The sequence below is a fragment of the Echinops telfairi genome, unplaced genomic scaffold (assembly GCF_000313985.2).
Source record: "Echinops telfairi isolate 266 unplaced genomic scaffold, ASM31398v2 ScPeMD7_5;HRSCAF=22, whole genome shotgun sequence".
NCBI classification, from domain to species: domain Eukaryota; kingdom Metazoa; phylum Chordata; class Mammalia; order Afrosoricida; family Tenrecidae; genus Echinops; species Echinops telfairi.
The window spans coordinates 30,094,403-30,110,866 of NW_022103901.1; the positions used below are offsets into that span (position 1 = coordinate 30,094,403).

General features: G+C 60.2%; 2 protein-coding genes across 2 annotated transcripts in view; both read left to right on the forward strand.

Moving 5' to 3' along the window:
• The first annotated feature begins 3,152 nt into the window (after positions 1–3,152).
• On the forward strand, positions 3,153–9,098 carry UBE2I (ubiquitin conjugating enzyme E2 I). The gene is made up of 6 exons (XM_004705790.4): positions 3,153–3,286; positions 3,369–3,452; positions 4,327–4,399; positions 6,383–6,492; positions 6,567–6,646; positions 7,551–9,098. The coding sequence occupies exons 1-6, from the start codon at positions 3,221–3,223 to the stop codon at positions 7,612–7,614; spliced, it is 477 nt and encodes a 158-aa protein (XP_004705847.1). The 5' UTR covers positions 3,153–3,220; the 3' UTR covers positions 7,615–9,098.
• A 3,038-nt stretch (positions 9,099–12,136) lies between these two features.
• Positions 12,137–16,464, forward strand: part of BAIAP3 (BAI1 associated protein 3) — a 12,281-nt gene continuing 7,953 nt past the window's right edge. The window contains exons 1-2 of the mRNA XM_045286025.1: positions 12,137–12,257; positions 16,289–16,429. Of these exons, the coding sequence (XP_045141960.1) occupies positions 16,295–16,429 (135 nt within the window). The 5' untranslated portion in view covers positions 12,137–12,257; positions 16,289–16,294. The remainder of the gene's footprint in view (positions 12,258–16,288; positions 16,430–16,464) is intronic.

A 16,464-nucleotide genomic window follows, 5' to 3' on the forward strand; every position in this document is an offset into this window, starting at 1 on the left:
GAGCCCGCGTCCCCCGGCTTGTCGGTGCGGCTCGAGAGGCTACCTGCCGGCCCAACTCCACCGTCTCTGGGGCTGCTGAACCCGAGGGCGGTAACGTGAGGGCCCTGACTTCCGGGGTCACAGGCTGGGCGGCCAACCCGAGGCGCGACCCTCCTCCTGGCCTCCGGACCGGGGAGAGAAGCCAGCCGGCCTTGGGGTGCAGACTCGTGGGCTCCGGGGTGGGCAGGCGAAGGTGCTGGTGGTGGTGGCGTCTCCGACACAAAGAAGTTCTGCTCTCCGTGTGCCGTCGTCGGGACACTTAATGTGCCCCCACCTCTGGAGGGGGAGTTTGGACCCGTGGGTAGTTGAGGGAGGTGAGGGGCCTGCGGTCACCCCAGCTGGTAGGGGAGACTCGAACTGTGTTTAGTTCCTAGGCTTGCAGACGTTGCCTTTCCCCCCAGCCCACCCGTCCTCCCACACACTTTCAGACCCAAAGGTCCAGCATGTGCTTTGCCGCCTTGATGCGGCAGGACTGCCTTATCGCCGCTGGCAGAACTCCCTCACTGCTTTTCTCGCTGTTGGTGAAAAAATAAGACAAGGGTGGTTTTCGTCTCTGAGTGGCTTCTGGGTTTTCTGTGCTGCATATTGCCTTGGCCGGGAAGACCCTACAGCTGGGAGCTGAGACTGGTCCAGGGTTTCTTGGTCGGCTGAGCTGGGCTTGTCCGGGGTCTGAGGATCGATTCGTGAAAGAAGTGGAGTGTGCTGCCCAGATGTTGGGGCCTCCAGAGTGCAGGGTGCTTGGGCCTAGGAAGTGAGTATTTTTATTTTTGGCCCACCTGGTTCCTTGGAGGGGCCAGGTGGTATCACGAGTTAGGCTGTTGGCAGGTAACTGCAGGGTGGGTGCGGTTCAAGCCCACCAGCCAACCCATGGGAGGAAAAAGGAGGCAGTTGCTTCTGGCAGCCTCAGAAACAGAATGGGGCAGCCTTGCCCTGTCCTGCTCTGTGTGGGTGGGGAGTGCCACAATCTCCGTGCCAGCACCCATTTTACAGGTGTGTGCCCAGGGGAAGAGGCAGTCTGGTGAACAGTGCAGAGGTGGGGGGTTCTTGGGGCGTTTTGACCCTGCCTTCATTCAGGTCAGTGAAACACCTGTAACACCTAGCCCTCCCTAGTGCCTCTGCCTGGTTGAGGAACAGGTGTAATGGGTTTTAGGGATTTAGAGCCATGACTACTTGTCATTGAAGGTGCTTGCTCTGGCAGCAGGAACTCTGGACCGCAGGATCCTGGGGACCCAGCCTTTGCTGCGACCACCCCCTGGGTTGGCACCTGTGGCCCCTCCTCCCAGGGGTGACACTGCATGATCTGACCCATCAGGCTGTGCACCTCAGGGAGCCAGCCCTGCATTGGCTATTTTAGCCACTCTAGGACCACTCTGGGGTTCCACTCAGTCAGAGGCGGCAGCCAGGTGTTGGTCCAGCTTGAGGTCCCCAGAACACCCTGGCACTTGCGCCAGGGCCTGCCTGTCCTGGAGAGTGAGCCAGTGTCTTTCAGCCCCCTGTGGTCGTTCCACCCACACGGGTTGGGAGTGCCTCAGTGGGCAGGTTAGCATGCGGACTGAGCTTCCCTACTAGGCTGGCCATTTTTCCACCTCCCCGCAGCGACTGGGGACTCCAACAGCGCTGGGGTGCCTACAGCCCACTCTGCAGAAACACATGCCCACAAACCTTCGCCATTGGCCTCCAGGCCACTCACTGTGGCCATGTGGTGTCTGCATATCTGATTGATGACACCCCCAGCTAGCCACCTTAGACTTTGCCCCCCCCTCAGCTGGGTACCCTCGGCCGAAGGACCAGCACACCAGATATCAGTGTCCCAGAAGGAGATTAGAGCCTAGGGGAGGGATGGGCGAGGATGGAGGTCAGATGTGGTGATCCACTCCTAATAGCAAGGCACCACCAAGGACTGGTTTGCCCCCAACTTGCAGCCGTCTGTTTTGGACCTACACTGAGGTTAACAAACCAAACTTGCTGTCGTCAAATTGATCCTGATTCATAGTGACCCTGTAGTAGAACAGAGTAGAGGCAAACAGCCTCCTCTTCCTCCCAGGGAGCTGCTCAAACCTCCAGCCTTTCTGGTGGCAGCTTAGTGCATTAACCACTGAGCTACTCAGGCCAGGCACCTTAGATGCGCTCCCCACCCCCATGGTCTGTAGGTTGCAGGTCTGTGTTAGGTTGGGATGCTGTAGGGTACTGGGGGACTTCTTGGATGGCAGCCCCTTAGCTCTAGCGGCAGCTCTCAAACTTGAGAGCCAGGTTACCAGCTTGCCGCTGTAAGGGCTCGGTGCAGGCATCCCTCTATTGGTACTTGTTCAGAGCTACCTTGTCTGTGTTTGTAGGACCTCTCCCCAGGGGGATGTTGAGGCTTTCTGGGGTGTCTTTTGAGTGATGGGTACCACCAGAACAGCTAAGGAAGGCACGGGCATCCCACAGGGCACACCTGGGCCAGGTGGATCTGCCTCCAGAATGGCAGGGGCCCCCACAGGCCTGCTGGGTGCCAGGGAGTCAGACCTGGGCACACCATTCATCGGGGCCCCCACCCACCTCTGGTTCCTTTCCTCCAGAAGTAGGAGTGGTTGCTTGAGACTCCGCCCTCCTCCGGAATAGGTTCCCTCCCTCTGGAATTCAGCATGCCTATGAAGATCTGGTGTAGTTTGGGGCTATGGTCCTGGCATAGGACAAGACTGAACAATTTCGGTTACCTTAGGGTGTGGTCAGCGCCACGCCCAGGAGCCTGAAAGTGGGCCCTGCAAGCACTGTGTCGTGTGGGTAGGCAGCTGGGGCGTGCTGTGTGGAGCCCTGCGTAGTGGAGGTGGTCTTGAACACCCCCACCTTGCTGCTCCAGAGCAGTGTGGATGCCCACATGCTGGGGTTTTTCTGCAGCATCGGGGGCATGGAAGGATGGGGTGCTCAGTGATTTGTTCCAGGTAGCATGATTGGGCTAAGCCTGAGCACCCATTATACAGGTAGCACCACTGTGTGAGAGTTGTTGGGCCAGTACTCCTGACGTCCTTGCCCAGCATCTGCTGCCTGGAGCCACTTGCTCTGATGGTGGGGGCTGCCTCTCCTCTGAGCCATCCCCTGGTGGGAAACAGGCCTCAGTGGGTGTGCACCCAAGGTGGGGGCCCCTGCAGGTGCTATCCCCTTCCGCCCACCTGAGCCCCGATGTCCCTGCAGAACTTGGACTATGTCGGGGATCGCCCTCAGCAGACTTGCCCAGGAGAGGAAAGCCTGGAGGAAGGACCACCCCTTTGTGAGTACAAGGAGGGTGGGGGGCGCCTGGGGCAGGCAGTGGCAGGACCATGGCCATGACCCGTGGTGTCCTCTCTCTGCAGGGATTTGTGGCCGTCCCAACGAAAAACCCTGACGGCACGATGAACCTCATGAACTGGGAGTGCGCTATTCCTGGGAAGAAGGGGGTGAGCAGCCATGGAGGCCGAGGGGAGGGACAGACAGGTGGGGGTATGCCAAGCAGCTGGGACACAGTGGCCTGGAGCAGGTGTGCCGGCCCCACTCCTCCCCTGCAGGCCGCCCGGGCAGCTGGGCCTGACTCCCTGCCTTGCTAGTGAGCCCGCAGGGGCTCTGGACCCGTCCATACCCTGCGCCTGGGGAATGGGATCCTCCCTATGGCCTCCAAGCCACACCCCTGCTCCAGCTCAGGGTCACCTGAGACCTGAGTTTGTACCCACGGATGTTCCCCAGGCCCCCAAGCCTTCTGCCTCACTGTACCCCTGGGAGAGGAGGGGAGGGGCAGGAGGCCAGGTACACAGGTGCCTCTTTGGGCTGCTGGGAGGCCGGTCCTCACCACCCAGCGTTGGGAGTCTGATGGAAGGTGACCAGTGGACTCAGACAACTCAGCCTCCTTCCTCTGGGTGACTGGTGGGTTTGAACCGCTAGCTTTATGGCAACCCAGTCCCTGGCCCCTGCATAACCAAAGCTCCCTAGAGAGGCTGTGGGTGACTGGTTGCATTAAAGAATTGACATGGCCCTTTAAACAGCTCAGGCTTCCAGGCCGGTCTCCGGGGCACCTTTCTCCCCTCTGCTTCCCGCCCCATGCCTGGGTTTTTATAGCCCACGTGATTGGGGACACAGCCTGTTCCCAGGGGGCCCCATCCATGAGTGTGAAGGGTTGGCATTGACAGCACCTACGTGAGGGACACAATCAGGGCCTTCCTGTCCCCTCCGGAGCCTCAGGCCCTCTCTCCTGTCCACCTCTGAGCTCGTGGAGGTCTCTATCCACAAGGCTCCGCCCCTGGCTGGCTGACCAGCTGATGGAGTCGTGTCTGCCCACAGACCCCATGGGAAGGAGGCCTCTTTAAGCTGCGGATGCTCTTCAAGGATGACTACCCATCTTCCCCTCCCAAGTGTGAGTGGGGAAGCCTGGGAGATGGGGGCCGGTTCTCGTCCTTCCCTTGGGGACTCAAGGCATGGGGTTTTCAGTGTCACCAGGGGGCCAAGATGCACTGGGAAGTGGGGAGCCACCAATGGTGGCGTCCAGGTCCACGCGCCAATGCAAGTCAGGCAAGAGGCTGTGAGTGCCAGGGCAGGGGTGGAGGGTGAGTGGACAAATGAAGGTTTTCAAACCAGTATTTGTGGCGGGGTCCAAGATCAGAGGTGCCCTCGGAAGATACGGAAGACTGACAGCACCTCAGAGGGGCACTGAGGAGATAGAAGGGGCTAGGGACAGGACCAGAGATAGAAGGGGCTAGGGACAGGACCAGGCGCCAACTCGGCATGCTGGTGTTGGAGAAGGGAGCTGGCATGTCGCCACCCACAGTCAACCTGGGCACACCCTGGAGAGCCTGAGAGGAAGGCAAATACCCCCTGCCTGCCCAGGATGCGCCCACCACAACTACCTTCCTTCGGGTAGACAGCAGACGGGGCCATCGAGTCTGCTCCAACTTACAACGGCCAGTGTCCCACTTCTGGGTCCAGCGCCGTCCTCAACGGCATGACCGACGTCCAGCCCAGGCTTGCAGCTCCTGGGTTGGTCCATCTCTTTGTAGGTCTTCCTCTTTTTCAGTGACCACAGCATGATATATCAAACGTATCGGTTTGATTCCTTATGCACGGACCAGCTCTGGCTGCATATAAGGCACCTGGTGCACCCTGGCTCCGGTCAGCGTCCAGACTTCAGAGGGATCTGTGGGCCTGATGCATTCAAGAGGCCTTTGTCCTGGGCAGTTGCCTGTCGTGCCCTTGTCTGAGTTCTAGACCGATCTCTCCTGGGGTGTTAGTCGTGGATCGGAGTGAAGTGAAGTCTTAGACACACACGGTACCTTCGTTACAATGTCAAGATGGAGCTGTCGTGAAGATTCTGTCTTCTGTCCCTTGAGTTGTGATCCCCACTGAGGCTCTGGCTTTGATCGGCGGTGGCAGCAAGTGCTTTGAGACCTCTTCAGTGTCAGCGAGGATGTCATCTCAGCGGCCTGTTGCAGGGGTTAGCCAGCCTCCTCCTGAGGCCGTCCGTGGTGCCAGCTGCGTTGAGTAAAGCCACAAGCACACGCCTTTCTCAGTCTGAAGCACACAGAGCCCCTGGGCTCTGCCGAGATTCTGGAATGATTCTTCCCAGAGTGTGGTCTGTCATCGGTACAGTGAAGCAGAAGGCTTGGGGGCCTGGGGTACAAACCCGGGCCTTTTCGTGGCACTGGGGGGCTCTGTCCCTGACCCATACCCAGCTGACAGCTGCAGGGACAGCCGTGCTCCACATCCAAGGTCACCGGATGTCAGTTGTAGGTGCTGTCGTGACAGTTCCACGGCCAAGGGGCAGGGCGCCAAAAGGACTGGTGAAGGATCTCAATATTGGAGCCTGGTGCAAGCCGGCAGGAGACAGCAGGATTGTCTACAGGACGTGAGGCTCAGGGACTGTATCACCACGCGCCTGGGGCCCCTGCTGGTGAGAATGCTCACGGCTGAGAAGAATGGCCTGTTGGCACAGGTTCACACACAAGTGCAGGCACTCTTGGATGCCAGCAGAGCTCTGGCAGCGACTGTGCTGTCCTGGGTGTGACGAAAACCGTAAACAGAGGATAAAGGTAGAAATGGACTGGGGGAAGGAGGAGGGCCGCCAACTGCAGCAGGTGCCTCATCTGCCCACATTTCCCGAGCGTCCTCTGAAGAGAACTGGAGGCTTGTTCCTGAGCAAGAAAGGACAAGAGGGCCCACCAGGCTGCTGGTCTGCTTCAGAGATGGTGGCCGTGGGGAAAGCCACTCGAGGACTTGGGAAAGGCCTGTGCTTGCCTCCAGCCTGACCCCCTTCTTAACCCAGTGACACTGGTGGGGGGGCCTGGTGTAGGGGAGGGAGGCAACTGCCTGGGATTGCCGCCCACACCCCTCTCCCGGCATCCAGGTAAATTTGAGCCCCCGCTCTTCCACCCGAATGTGTACCCCTCGGGCACCGTGTGCCTGTCCATTCTGGAGGAGGACAAGGACTGGAGGCCAGCCATCACCATCAAGCAGGTAGGGCTGAAGCGGGCTGGGGGGTGGGCGGGGCGGGGCTGGCTGCCCACCTGTGCCTCGCCATGTCCCCACAGATCTTACTGGGAATACAGGAGCTCCTAAACGAACCAAATATCCAGGACCCGGCCCAGGCCGAGGCATACACGATCTATTGGTGAGTCCTATGTGGCCCGCCGAGGCTGCCAATGGGGCGAGGGTTTGGGGCGACCATCTCCCAAGTGAATGCAGCGCACTCAGGCCTGGCCGTGGTCACCCAGCCTCACATGTCCCTGCAGTGTCACTGCCCAGGAGCTCCCCACCAGGGGGTGGGAGCTGTGGGACCCAAAGCAACTTGCTGGAATCTTGGTGTGGCTGCTCCCTGCGTATGTGCGTGCTTGTGTATGTATGTGTACGTGTATGTATGTGTACGTACTCATGAGTATATGGGTGGGGGGGGCCATCCTCGGTAGGACTGCCTTCATGGGGGTGGCCCCTGGTGGCACCTCAGCTGCCTGGGGCTGCTGTCCTTGTGGTCCCCAGCCTTGCCCCGAGCCTGGGGCTCACCCCTACCAGGGTTAAGGCCTGCAGACCAATGGTGCCATTCAGATGCAGTTTCTTGCCCTGTAAGGTCACTTTGCACAGGGTCAAAGGGTTCCCCTAAAACCACCACTTCAAGTTCATGAGCTTGGGAGCACTCCTCAGGAGATACAGTCTGGGGGAGGAGGGCTGCTGTACCCTGCTCAGCACCAGAGTAGCTCCCACCCTACCTTAGGCGCCTGTTCCCAGGCCCTGGAACTACCTAGAGAGTGGGACCCAGAGGAGGTCTTGGACCTATCAGGGAAGCCCCCACAAGCTGGGGAGCCAGGAATGTGTTCTCTGCTGCACGGCCACTTAGCTTTGCAGCCTGTAACAGACAAGTCCTGGGGCTGACTGCCAGCAGGTGGGCTAGTGGAGCCAGCGCTTGTGCTCAGCTGGAGTCCTGAGATGTGCCCTGGGCTGCAGACCATGGCCACTCCACACCTGGGATGCAGCCCCTGTTGAGCCGCCTGGTAATGTATCCCTTCTCTCTGACTCCGCAGCCAAAACAGAGTGGAGTACGAGAAGCGGGTCCGAGCACAAGCCAAGAAGTTCGCGCCCTCATAAACCAACCATGTGACGCCAGGAGGAAGGGAGGGGCTTGGCAAGAACTTGTTTACAACACTTTGCAAACCCCGTCGCTATGTACAATTCTCGTCACCGAGGGGGCCGGCGCTGCCACCTCCTCCACCACTGTCCACTCGTCTCGATTTGCTCACTTGCCCCCGTTTTTTCATACAGGGTCTCTTCCTTCGGTCTTTTGTATTTTTGATTGTTCTGTAAGACTTGGCTTTTATTTTAATATTAATGTCAGTGTTCCCACTGCTGTACCAAGATAAACTTTTCTACTCTGGCGAGCCCCTAGGCGCTAGTCCCTCTGCGCGGACGCAGGCATGCTTCATGGTGTCGGCGCTGAGCTTTGCTCCTGCTGGCCGGCCGGCCGGCTGACACAGTCACTTTTCCTGTCTGTCTGTGGCCGGCCAGCGCCCGAGTCCGCACCACTCCCCGTGTTCTAGGACGTTCTGTCTGTGTTGCTGTTTAGGGTAATAAACTGTTTCTATAAAGGTTCTGTTGCCTTCTCGTCATTCACCCAATGCCAGGAGGCAGCCGCCCGGCTCTCAGCAGTGCCGCTAGCCGAGCCGGGTGGTGTGATCCGGCAGCACCCTTGCCATGCTGCTGAACCGAGGCCCAGACACTCTGCCTGCCAGTGAATGACCAAGAGGAGCCACTGACCAGCACCCTCCTCAGCACACCTGTGGACGCCTGCCAGGACCCACATGCTCCATGGACTGGGCACCAAGCTGCTCTCAGGACGCCACCTACCCAGCTACTGGGGCAGAGCAAGCACAGTGCCCCCACCATGTCTGCGAAGGCAACCTTCCTGTGTGCTCTGACCGGCCTGCCTAAAGTAGTTACAGAGACTGCAGGCCCCTCGATTGGCAACATGCGGGGCCCTGGGCTTGCCCCCTTGGCCACACCTGGGTCTTCTCCAGTGCAGGGACCAAAGGGTGGGAATGATACTCCGTGGAGCCCCAGGGAGGCCTGGTCAGTGGCACCCAAGAAGATGCAGCATGCACCCCAGGCTTGATGGTGTCAGCCAACTGGCCGAGATCCCCTGGGCAGTCAGCATGGCACCAACTTGCCCCTGGACTTGGTAACCTGGGAGTTGACTCGGAAGGTCCCAGTTGCATGCAGACACTTCAGCCTGGGGGCCGAGGTGCAGGTCTACCTGCTTGCTGGATGGAAGTCCGAGCCACCTCGTCACTGTTGCCTGCATCACGGCCGCTGCCTGTTGTCACCAAGTTGTCTGCAGTGACTATGTCTCTAGCCAGCTGGAATGATCTCCGCCTGTGAAGTGTCCCTTTTGTAGCTCAGCCCCCAGCTTCGCATAGCCGAGAACTGTGTACCACGAGACACCTGGCGCCGGGCCGCTCTGCCCCTACTGCAGGGTGAGCACCTTCCTGCATGGACCACCATGCGCTGGTCAGCAGTTGTGACTGGTGACCCGCCCTGTGTATGTGATCTCACATTAAAGCCTTTCCACAAACCTCCCTGTGGGCTCTGTCCTTTGCTCTTCTGGGGAGAGGACTGGGCTCTCAGGTCCTGGCTGCTCGTGTCTGCTCTACAGGTGAGATGCGCCCTGGAGGTTGGTGAGGCTGAGGGTCTGGAGAGTTGGGACTGACCTGGGCTGCCTCCAGCCAGTCTGAGCCTGCCACAGCTCAGAGGGGCAACAATTTTAGTTGGAAGAGTAGGGGACACCCTATAGCCCCAGTGAATTGTCCCTGTAAATATGTACACCCCAGGCCAGCCACCCCTCAGAGGAGCCTTACCTTTGAGGAGGAGACCTGGAGCCCTCCACAGGCAAGAAACCCCAGCCTTTGGTCCACCTCTCGTGATAGCCCACCCACTGCCTTCTCCCCTCCCCAGAGGCCCAAGCTTTTGCTCTGTTCAGGTGCTGATCAAGCCCCAGCTCTGGCCAATTCCTGAAACGTTTCCCTCCTGGACCTTCCATGACCTCTGCTTCTCAGACAGGTGCCAGTGGCCTTTGTTTTGCAGCATGGAGGGACCTAGGTCTGCCTCTGAGCCCCAGAGACCTGAAGCTCAACAACTGTCCAGAATGGCCTGGACAGCTTTGGGGCTATCAGGCAGGTGCTGTCAGCAGGGCCACCAAACTGGTGACTGGACAGATGTGCCCTTGAACCTGCAGCCCTCCTCTCAGGCTCCTCTGCTGGCAGTGCCACCCCAGGATGTACAGACCGTGGGGCCTGGATTTTTGCCCCTGAACATGAGAACGATGGGAGCTGCCCTGATTGGGAGCTGTGCCTGCAATTCCTAGTGCTGCCACCAGAAGGCAGAAGCCTGGACTTAGCTGGTTGACTTTAAGACAGCCCTGCTGGTGCAGAATGCTCAGCTGCTGGCAGCTCCTATGAGGCACACAGCCTCAGAAACAGTACAGGTGGGCAGTTGTACTCTGCCCAACAAGTTCGATTACAGTCTGGCATCAGGTTTAACGTGGAGAGAGGACCCTGCCTCCCGTGAATCCCCCTCCCTGCTTTTCAACCAGACACGCTGTAGCCCAGTGGTTCTCAACCTTTCTAATGCCGGGACCCTTTAATACAGTTCCTCATGTTATGGTGACACCCCACCCCCCCAGCCATAAAATTATTTTCGTTGCTACTTTGTAACTGTCATTTTGCTACTGTTATGAATCCGGTAACCCCTGTGAAAGGGGGTAAGAAAGGTTAAGAACTGCTGCTCTAGCCTAGCCCCCAGTGAGCCAGTGTCCTCTCTGATTCACCTGCTGCCCCCCACTGACTCCCAAGGCCTAGCAGCCCACCTTACCTGACCTCCTGACAAGGTGGGCTTGATCGAAGCAGCCCCAGCAAGAGAGCTACCACTGGGTCCTGTCTGGTCCTGCTCTCAAGGGGCTGCTGGCCACACATCTCTCACCCCCACAGACCCCATGAGGATCCAGACTCAGCCCGCCAGCAGCCCTTTTTAGAGCTGAGAGAAACCGAAGCATGGGCATAGAGGGGTCCCCAAATGGAACCCTCACCCATCCACTCCGAACCTGGCTGAGCTGGGGAAGCCTGCGGACCAAGGAAGCAGGTTTAGGTGTGATGTTGTGGACGAGCCCCACCAGACTGCCCCACTTCTAGCCTCATTCTCCCTACCTGTAAGGGTCCTCCAACCCCAAAGTGTGCTGTGAGAGGGATGCCACTGACCCTATCTGCTTTGGCTTCCCCAGGGGGTGAGGTGGGAGCCTGAGGGCCCAGTAGCCCCCTCCTGATTTCCTGTTTACAGCCTCTGCAGTTTCATCTCTCACCCCAAAGCCATTACGGTCACCATGGCAACCAGGCCTGTGTTTGTTCCAACAGGTTGGCAGACCTGATGCAAGACTGCAGGGAAGGGGGGCACCAGCCCCAAGATCTGGGCCCTGGACCTGCCATTCCCCCCAGGGACACCACCAGCCCCAGCCTCCCCACAACAGGGAGCCTGAGACATTGGGCACCAGGTCCCTATACTGCTGACAAGAGTTGCTACCCCAGGCGGGTCCTGAGTGACAGGCCCTGATTCATCAGGATCTGAGGGGAGGTGGGGCTAAGAGAGAGGCCATCCCCAATTTCTGGGTGCCCACTGAGTGGCCCCTTCGAGAACATCCCCTCCACCTAGGGATGTGGGAAGAAATCGCCTGCTCTCTTCCTCTTGGCCCTCGGCCTTCCCCCTGGGGGGGGGGGGGGGGCACAGCCATTCCCAGATGGCAACCCCGTGTGTAGAGTGGCCTCAGGGCCAGGTACCTTCCTACAGTGCTCGCCTAGCCTAGAGCTGCAGCAGAAGAGACCCACCCTTGTGGAGTGAAACCCTGGATCAAGCCCTGATCCAAGAGGGCCAGGAGCTATGGGTGTGCAGTGAGCTGGCCACGGGTGAAACACCCAGTGAGCCCGGGGCTTTGTGTGCCCCTACAACTTGCCCCAGGACCTCTCTGGGTCAGCCTGAGACCTGAGGCAGCTTGTCATCGAGCCCTCACCAGAGAGGGCAAGCCTTGGTCCAGCTAGAATCCTGGGATCCGGGGTCCGTCCCCTCCCCCATGCCCCCTACCCCTTCTAACAAGAACACACAACCATCTTGATCCAGGTGATGAGGTTATCAGCAAAGGCCTAATGGAGATCACTCCAGCCCTGAGCCTGCCATAGGGGGTCTTCGCGGGGGGGGGGGGGGGGACCGTCAGTCGAAGAGGAGCCCCAGACCCAAGGCCCACACAGTCAAGCAGGGACAGTGCTGGACTGGGAAGGGCCCCCAGAAATGGCTGCTTAGTGCTTCCAGGAAGGTCTGTGCTGCGTAGCAGGTGGCACTGGTTCCCTTGGGACCCCCAGGAGTGCGGGAAAACCCTCCCCTCCCCTCACCCCGCGAAAACCCTTTGCAGGGGTGGGGGGGCGCCCAGCCTGGCTCTGGACCCAGCGACCCCATCCCGCAACCTCACGGCCAGGGGGCGGGACCGGGGCGGAGGGGCGGGGCGAGCTCGGCCAGGCCCCGCCCCACTCGAAGTCCCCACTCCTCCCAGCCCGCGGCTGCGGACAGACGACTGTGCCTCTGCGTCTCGGGAGCGGCTGCTGCTGGAGCGAGGGCAGCACTCAGGAGCCCGCGTCCGTGCCCCCGTCCCTCGTGCTTCCCAGCACCCCAGGAGAAGCGGGCGCCAAGCCCGGCCCACGGTGAGTGCCGCCGTCGGAGGGTCCGCGTCCGGACGACCACCGCCCTGGACGCCACCAGCGCCCCCGGACCCCTAACCCCCGACGCGGGCCCTCGTCGTCCCCTGCGGGCTGGAGAAACTGAGGCTGCCCGAGGTGTCTACGCACCCTCTCAGAGGGCGCGGGGTCCACATTAGGGGCGGGGGGCGGGGGAGGGGCCGGGACGGGGAGGGAATATCAGATTTCCTTGATGCGAGGCGCGCAGGACCCAGGGGGCGCTGGCCATGCAGCCCGGGTGGGCCGGAGCCGAAGTCCCTGCGCAGCGCCCCACTCGAACCCGCCCCAGCCCAGCCAAACCCACCTGGAGGACTGGCGGAGGACCCGGAGTTCAGACTGCAGCGGCGGGCACCCCGGACCCCGACCCCCCGCCATTCTGTGGGTCACCGCAGCTTCTCCCCCATCTCCCCCAAATCCCTGGTACTACGAGCCCCGCCCTCCCCTCCAGCCTCCAGGAGAATTTCAAGTGCCCGCGCAGACGCCCCCAAATCGCTGGAAACGCCTGAGAGTGAGGGGCTAGAAACACACGCAGATTCCCTGGGCGCTACCACACACCCGCGAGCGCACACGCACACACATACAGGTGTCCCCTCCCGCCAATGAGGGAGGTACACCGCCAAGCTGGAGGCTCAGGCAGTGGGGGAGGGGTGCCAGAAAGTGAAGAAATGTGGACAGAGCCAGGTAAGGGGGGCTGCCGGAGGGTACCCAAACGCTCATTTCTTCCAGCGGGTGGAAGGCCTTTGTACTGGCTCATCCACTCGTCCCCTTGGCTCCCCTTGGCACCCCGCCCACTGTAATGCAGGCTCCAGGACCTCCGGTGAGGTTGGGCTGGGCCAGGAAGCCCACTCCTCTGCAGTCTGTGAGTGAGGACCCTTGGGATATGCCAAGCTGGGCTCCACCTGCCTCATGAGCAGGGTCTTAAGGGGGTAGGGGTGGGGTAGGGTGGGGACAGGTGGCACAGCGCATGTGCTGGGCCAGCAGCAGGAGAGAAGTCAGCATGGAGCCAGCTGGACACAGGACAGCTTCAATAGACCCCAGTTCCAAACTTGCAGGGTCCTGCCCCCCCGCAAAGTAGCCAGCCTCACCAGGCCCTGCTGCCCAAATTGGGCTGACGGGAGATGGATGCGCCTGAAGCTTGGGTTTGAGTCCTGCCCTGGCTGTGAGCAGGTCAGTGTGCTTGGCCTGCAGACATATGCACCCCCAGCAGGTGTCCAGCCCTGGGGACCACCCAGCTCCAGAAGTCCACATGGCAGCTAGTCCTTCTTCGCTGATATTCCCCTGTGTGCTGCCATCCTCTGCCCTGCTTCCTGTCCTGTCACAAAGAGGACATTCACATGTCTGCCACTGAGGGGCATGGTAGGTCAGGAGTCCAGGAGGGTCAGGTAGCAGGTGGCTGTCAAGCCCAGTAGGGTTATATGCTGCGTGGGCACTGGGTTTCCAGGGAACAGAGGGGCTCCGGCCTGCAGCGTGAGCCCCAGCCACCTCTCAGGACACCTGTGCAGATTTGCCACTCTGGCCCCATCCTGGCAACAGGCTGAGGGCTGGGGCAAGGAGGGGCTGCCTGGCAGGGAGGCCAAGACTCTAGGGACATCCCAGGAGCTGATTCCCAGATCTGTCACCTGCTTGCTCCCCTTGTGGGTCCTTAGGTCTCAGCCTGCTCATCTGAGAACAGGGCCCAAAGCATCCCCCTCCCTCTCTTGGTCTGGTCCAAGGTGGGGCCAGCTGATAGTGCAGGTGGAAAACCTGGGGTGTATGCACTCACTTTCTGCCTTTGCCCCCACCCCATTATCCTTACCGCTCTGGACACTGCTTCTGCGTCATAGTCCTTACTGGACCTCGAACCCCCGTAGCCCCTGTCACATGCAGATGCGGCTGGCGGTTGCCCTGGCAACAGTTCAGGCAGCAACTGCTTCACTGGCTTTGGGGGGCTGCGGGGGGAGCAGGCTCTCTGGCTCAGCAGAGGAGGGGAGGGGAGCCTGTGACGCCGGCCCCTGGGGGCTGTAGGGCTGGCTGTGGGGGCGGAGGCTTCTAGAACATTCACTCCAGCCTACCAATCCCCCATCCTTGGGGAGGCTCTAGGAGAGACACTGGTAAATTTGAAGGAAGTAGAGCTATTCTTCCCTCTCCAGCCACCATCACAGGGAGGATGCTCCCTGCCAGACTGGGGAGACCCCCAGGGTGCATATCCCACTGAGAGACAGACAGACACAGCAGGGAGCAGAGCATCCGCTCACTCAAGCATTAATTGAGGTGGCTGCTGAAGTAGAGAGAGGAGGTGTGGGTCAGACCTTAGCAGATAGGGCTGACTACCAGGGCTGGCCAGCCCCTCACTGGGCCTGGGCTCTCAGGCTAAGTCATTACCAGGAGGGGGCCCTCAGCAGTTGCGGCCCCCACCACTGGCTGCCTGTGCCATCCTGGGGCTGGGACTGGAGTTCTGCCTTGCTCGGCCAAGATAACAGAGCCTGCCTGTGGGGGTACTGCTGTGCCTGGCCCCGAGGGTCCTTGGAGAGGCGGCCCTTACCAAGAGCAGGGCAGTTCATGAAACTCATGCAAAGGCCCTGTGGCAGGCTGAGCAAGCACTTCCTAGACAACAAAGCGCAGCAAGACTGGAGACGTGTGGTGGATGCCAGGTGACACAGGTGACCTGGCTGAGGTCTGCACTTCACCCTGTCAGGTTGAACATTTTAACAGGGGAGAAAGGGGACTGGCCCACTAGGAGCTGGGGGTGGGGGATGGGAGGCAGATTACTGCACAGAGAGAGATGGGATCTGAACTGGGCAGCATGGAGGGGAGACAAGAGCGACAACCTTCCCACCCCCCACCCCCCAGCAAGAACTGCCAGGGGTGACAGGGAGCTGAGCCCTCCTGACAGATTGACAGATGTGTGGGGATCTACTCCAAACAGAACCATCCTCATGGTGGGGAAAAGGAGAGGGCTGCTAGACTGGGTCCTCCGCTTCACCCCAGCACCCCCTTGTTCCCAGACCCGGAGCCGGGAGCCAGGCTATCCAGCTCCACTCCTCTCAGACTCCAGAGGAGCTTCTGGGCACTTGGTCACCGTCACCATGGCAGCAGCGGGAGGGAGGGACTAGACAGGCTTGGAGACAAGGGAGTGGGAATGTGGCTCCACCCTGCCAATTTCCAGTTGGGGTGTGTTCTCATTGCACTGCAGCGGGGAGGGACAGCTCCACTTTGAGGTACCACCTCCCTGACTTACACCGCTAGTACTCAATGACTGCCCTTAGGACTCAGGATGGGGTGTGGACACAGACTGCACTGGAGGAACCGAAGGCCCCCAGCGACCCTACTCACCATGTGAGCTGAGCCCACTGGGCACAGAGGGTTCAGTTTGGCCCCGTGGTCAGCACTATACCCTGCCCACTGTGGCCTGTACTCTCCCTGAAGATACAGGGAACTCAATGAATATGGGGGGTGCTCAGGTTCAGGGATGGCTGCTGGGACCCCTATTAGGGACTGCCTTTTAAACCTGTCTTCCATCATGTTCCCTGGGTCACTGCAGGGGGAAGGACATGAGCTGATAGAGGCCAGGCCATTTCCAAGGTCAGTTGGCCATACTGGGCACCCAGCACAGCCTGGGCTGGTGGGGGCTCACCTCTCCTTGGTCTGTCTCCAGGTGCCCTTGGCCAGCTGGCAGCACTAGAGGGGCCCCTGCTGCCACCTCGGGCAATGGACTCTCCACCCCAGCCGGGTTTTGATTCAGGATGGTAGCGACGATAATTCAGGGTGACTTCAGTAACTGCCCCCTAGCTCCACCAACATTTCTGCTACTGAGAGTTGGGAGAGATGGTCCTGGTTTGATTGTGATTGTGGAGACCTGGTAGGACCAAGCTGAGTTTAACTGGTGGCTGAATGAATAGAGGCATGAGTGAACGAATGGATGGGGGTGAGTGAACAGGGAGGGAGTGATTGGTGAATGTGTTAGTAAATGGGGGAGGGGCGCAGTGAGTGAAAACATCACCCTGTGCCTCTGCCCGTAGGCCACCATGTCGAGCCTGTTCGACCTCAAGAGCAGCGTGCTCAGGCAGGTGCAGGTGCGCCCCTCCTTCCGCCGCCGGACTGAGGAGGAGGAGGGCACCTCGGGCGCTGAGGTCCCAGTGCCCTCCCAGGAAACCCGGTGGGTGCCCTGCCCCTCCCTGGGGAAGGGAGGGGGGGC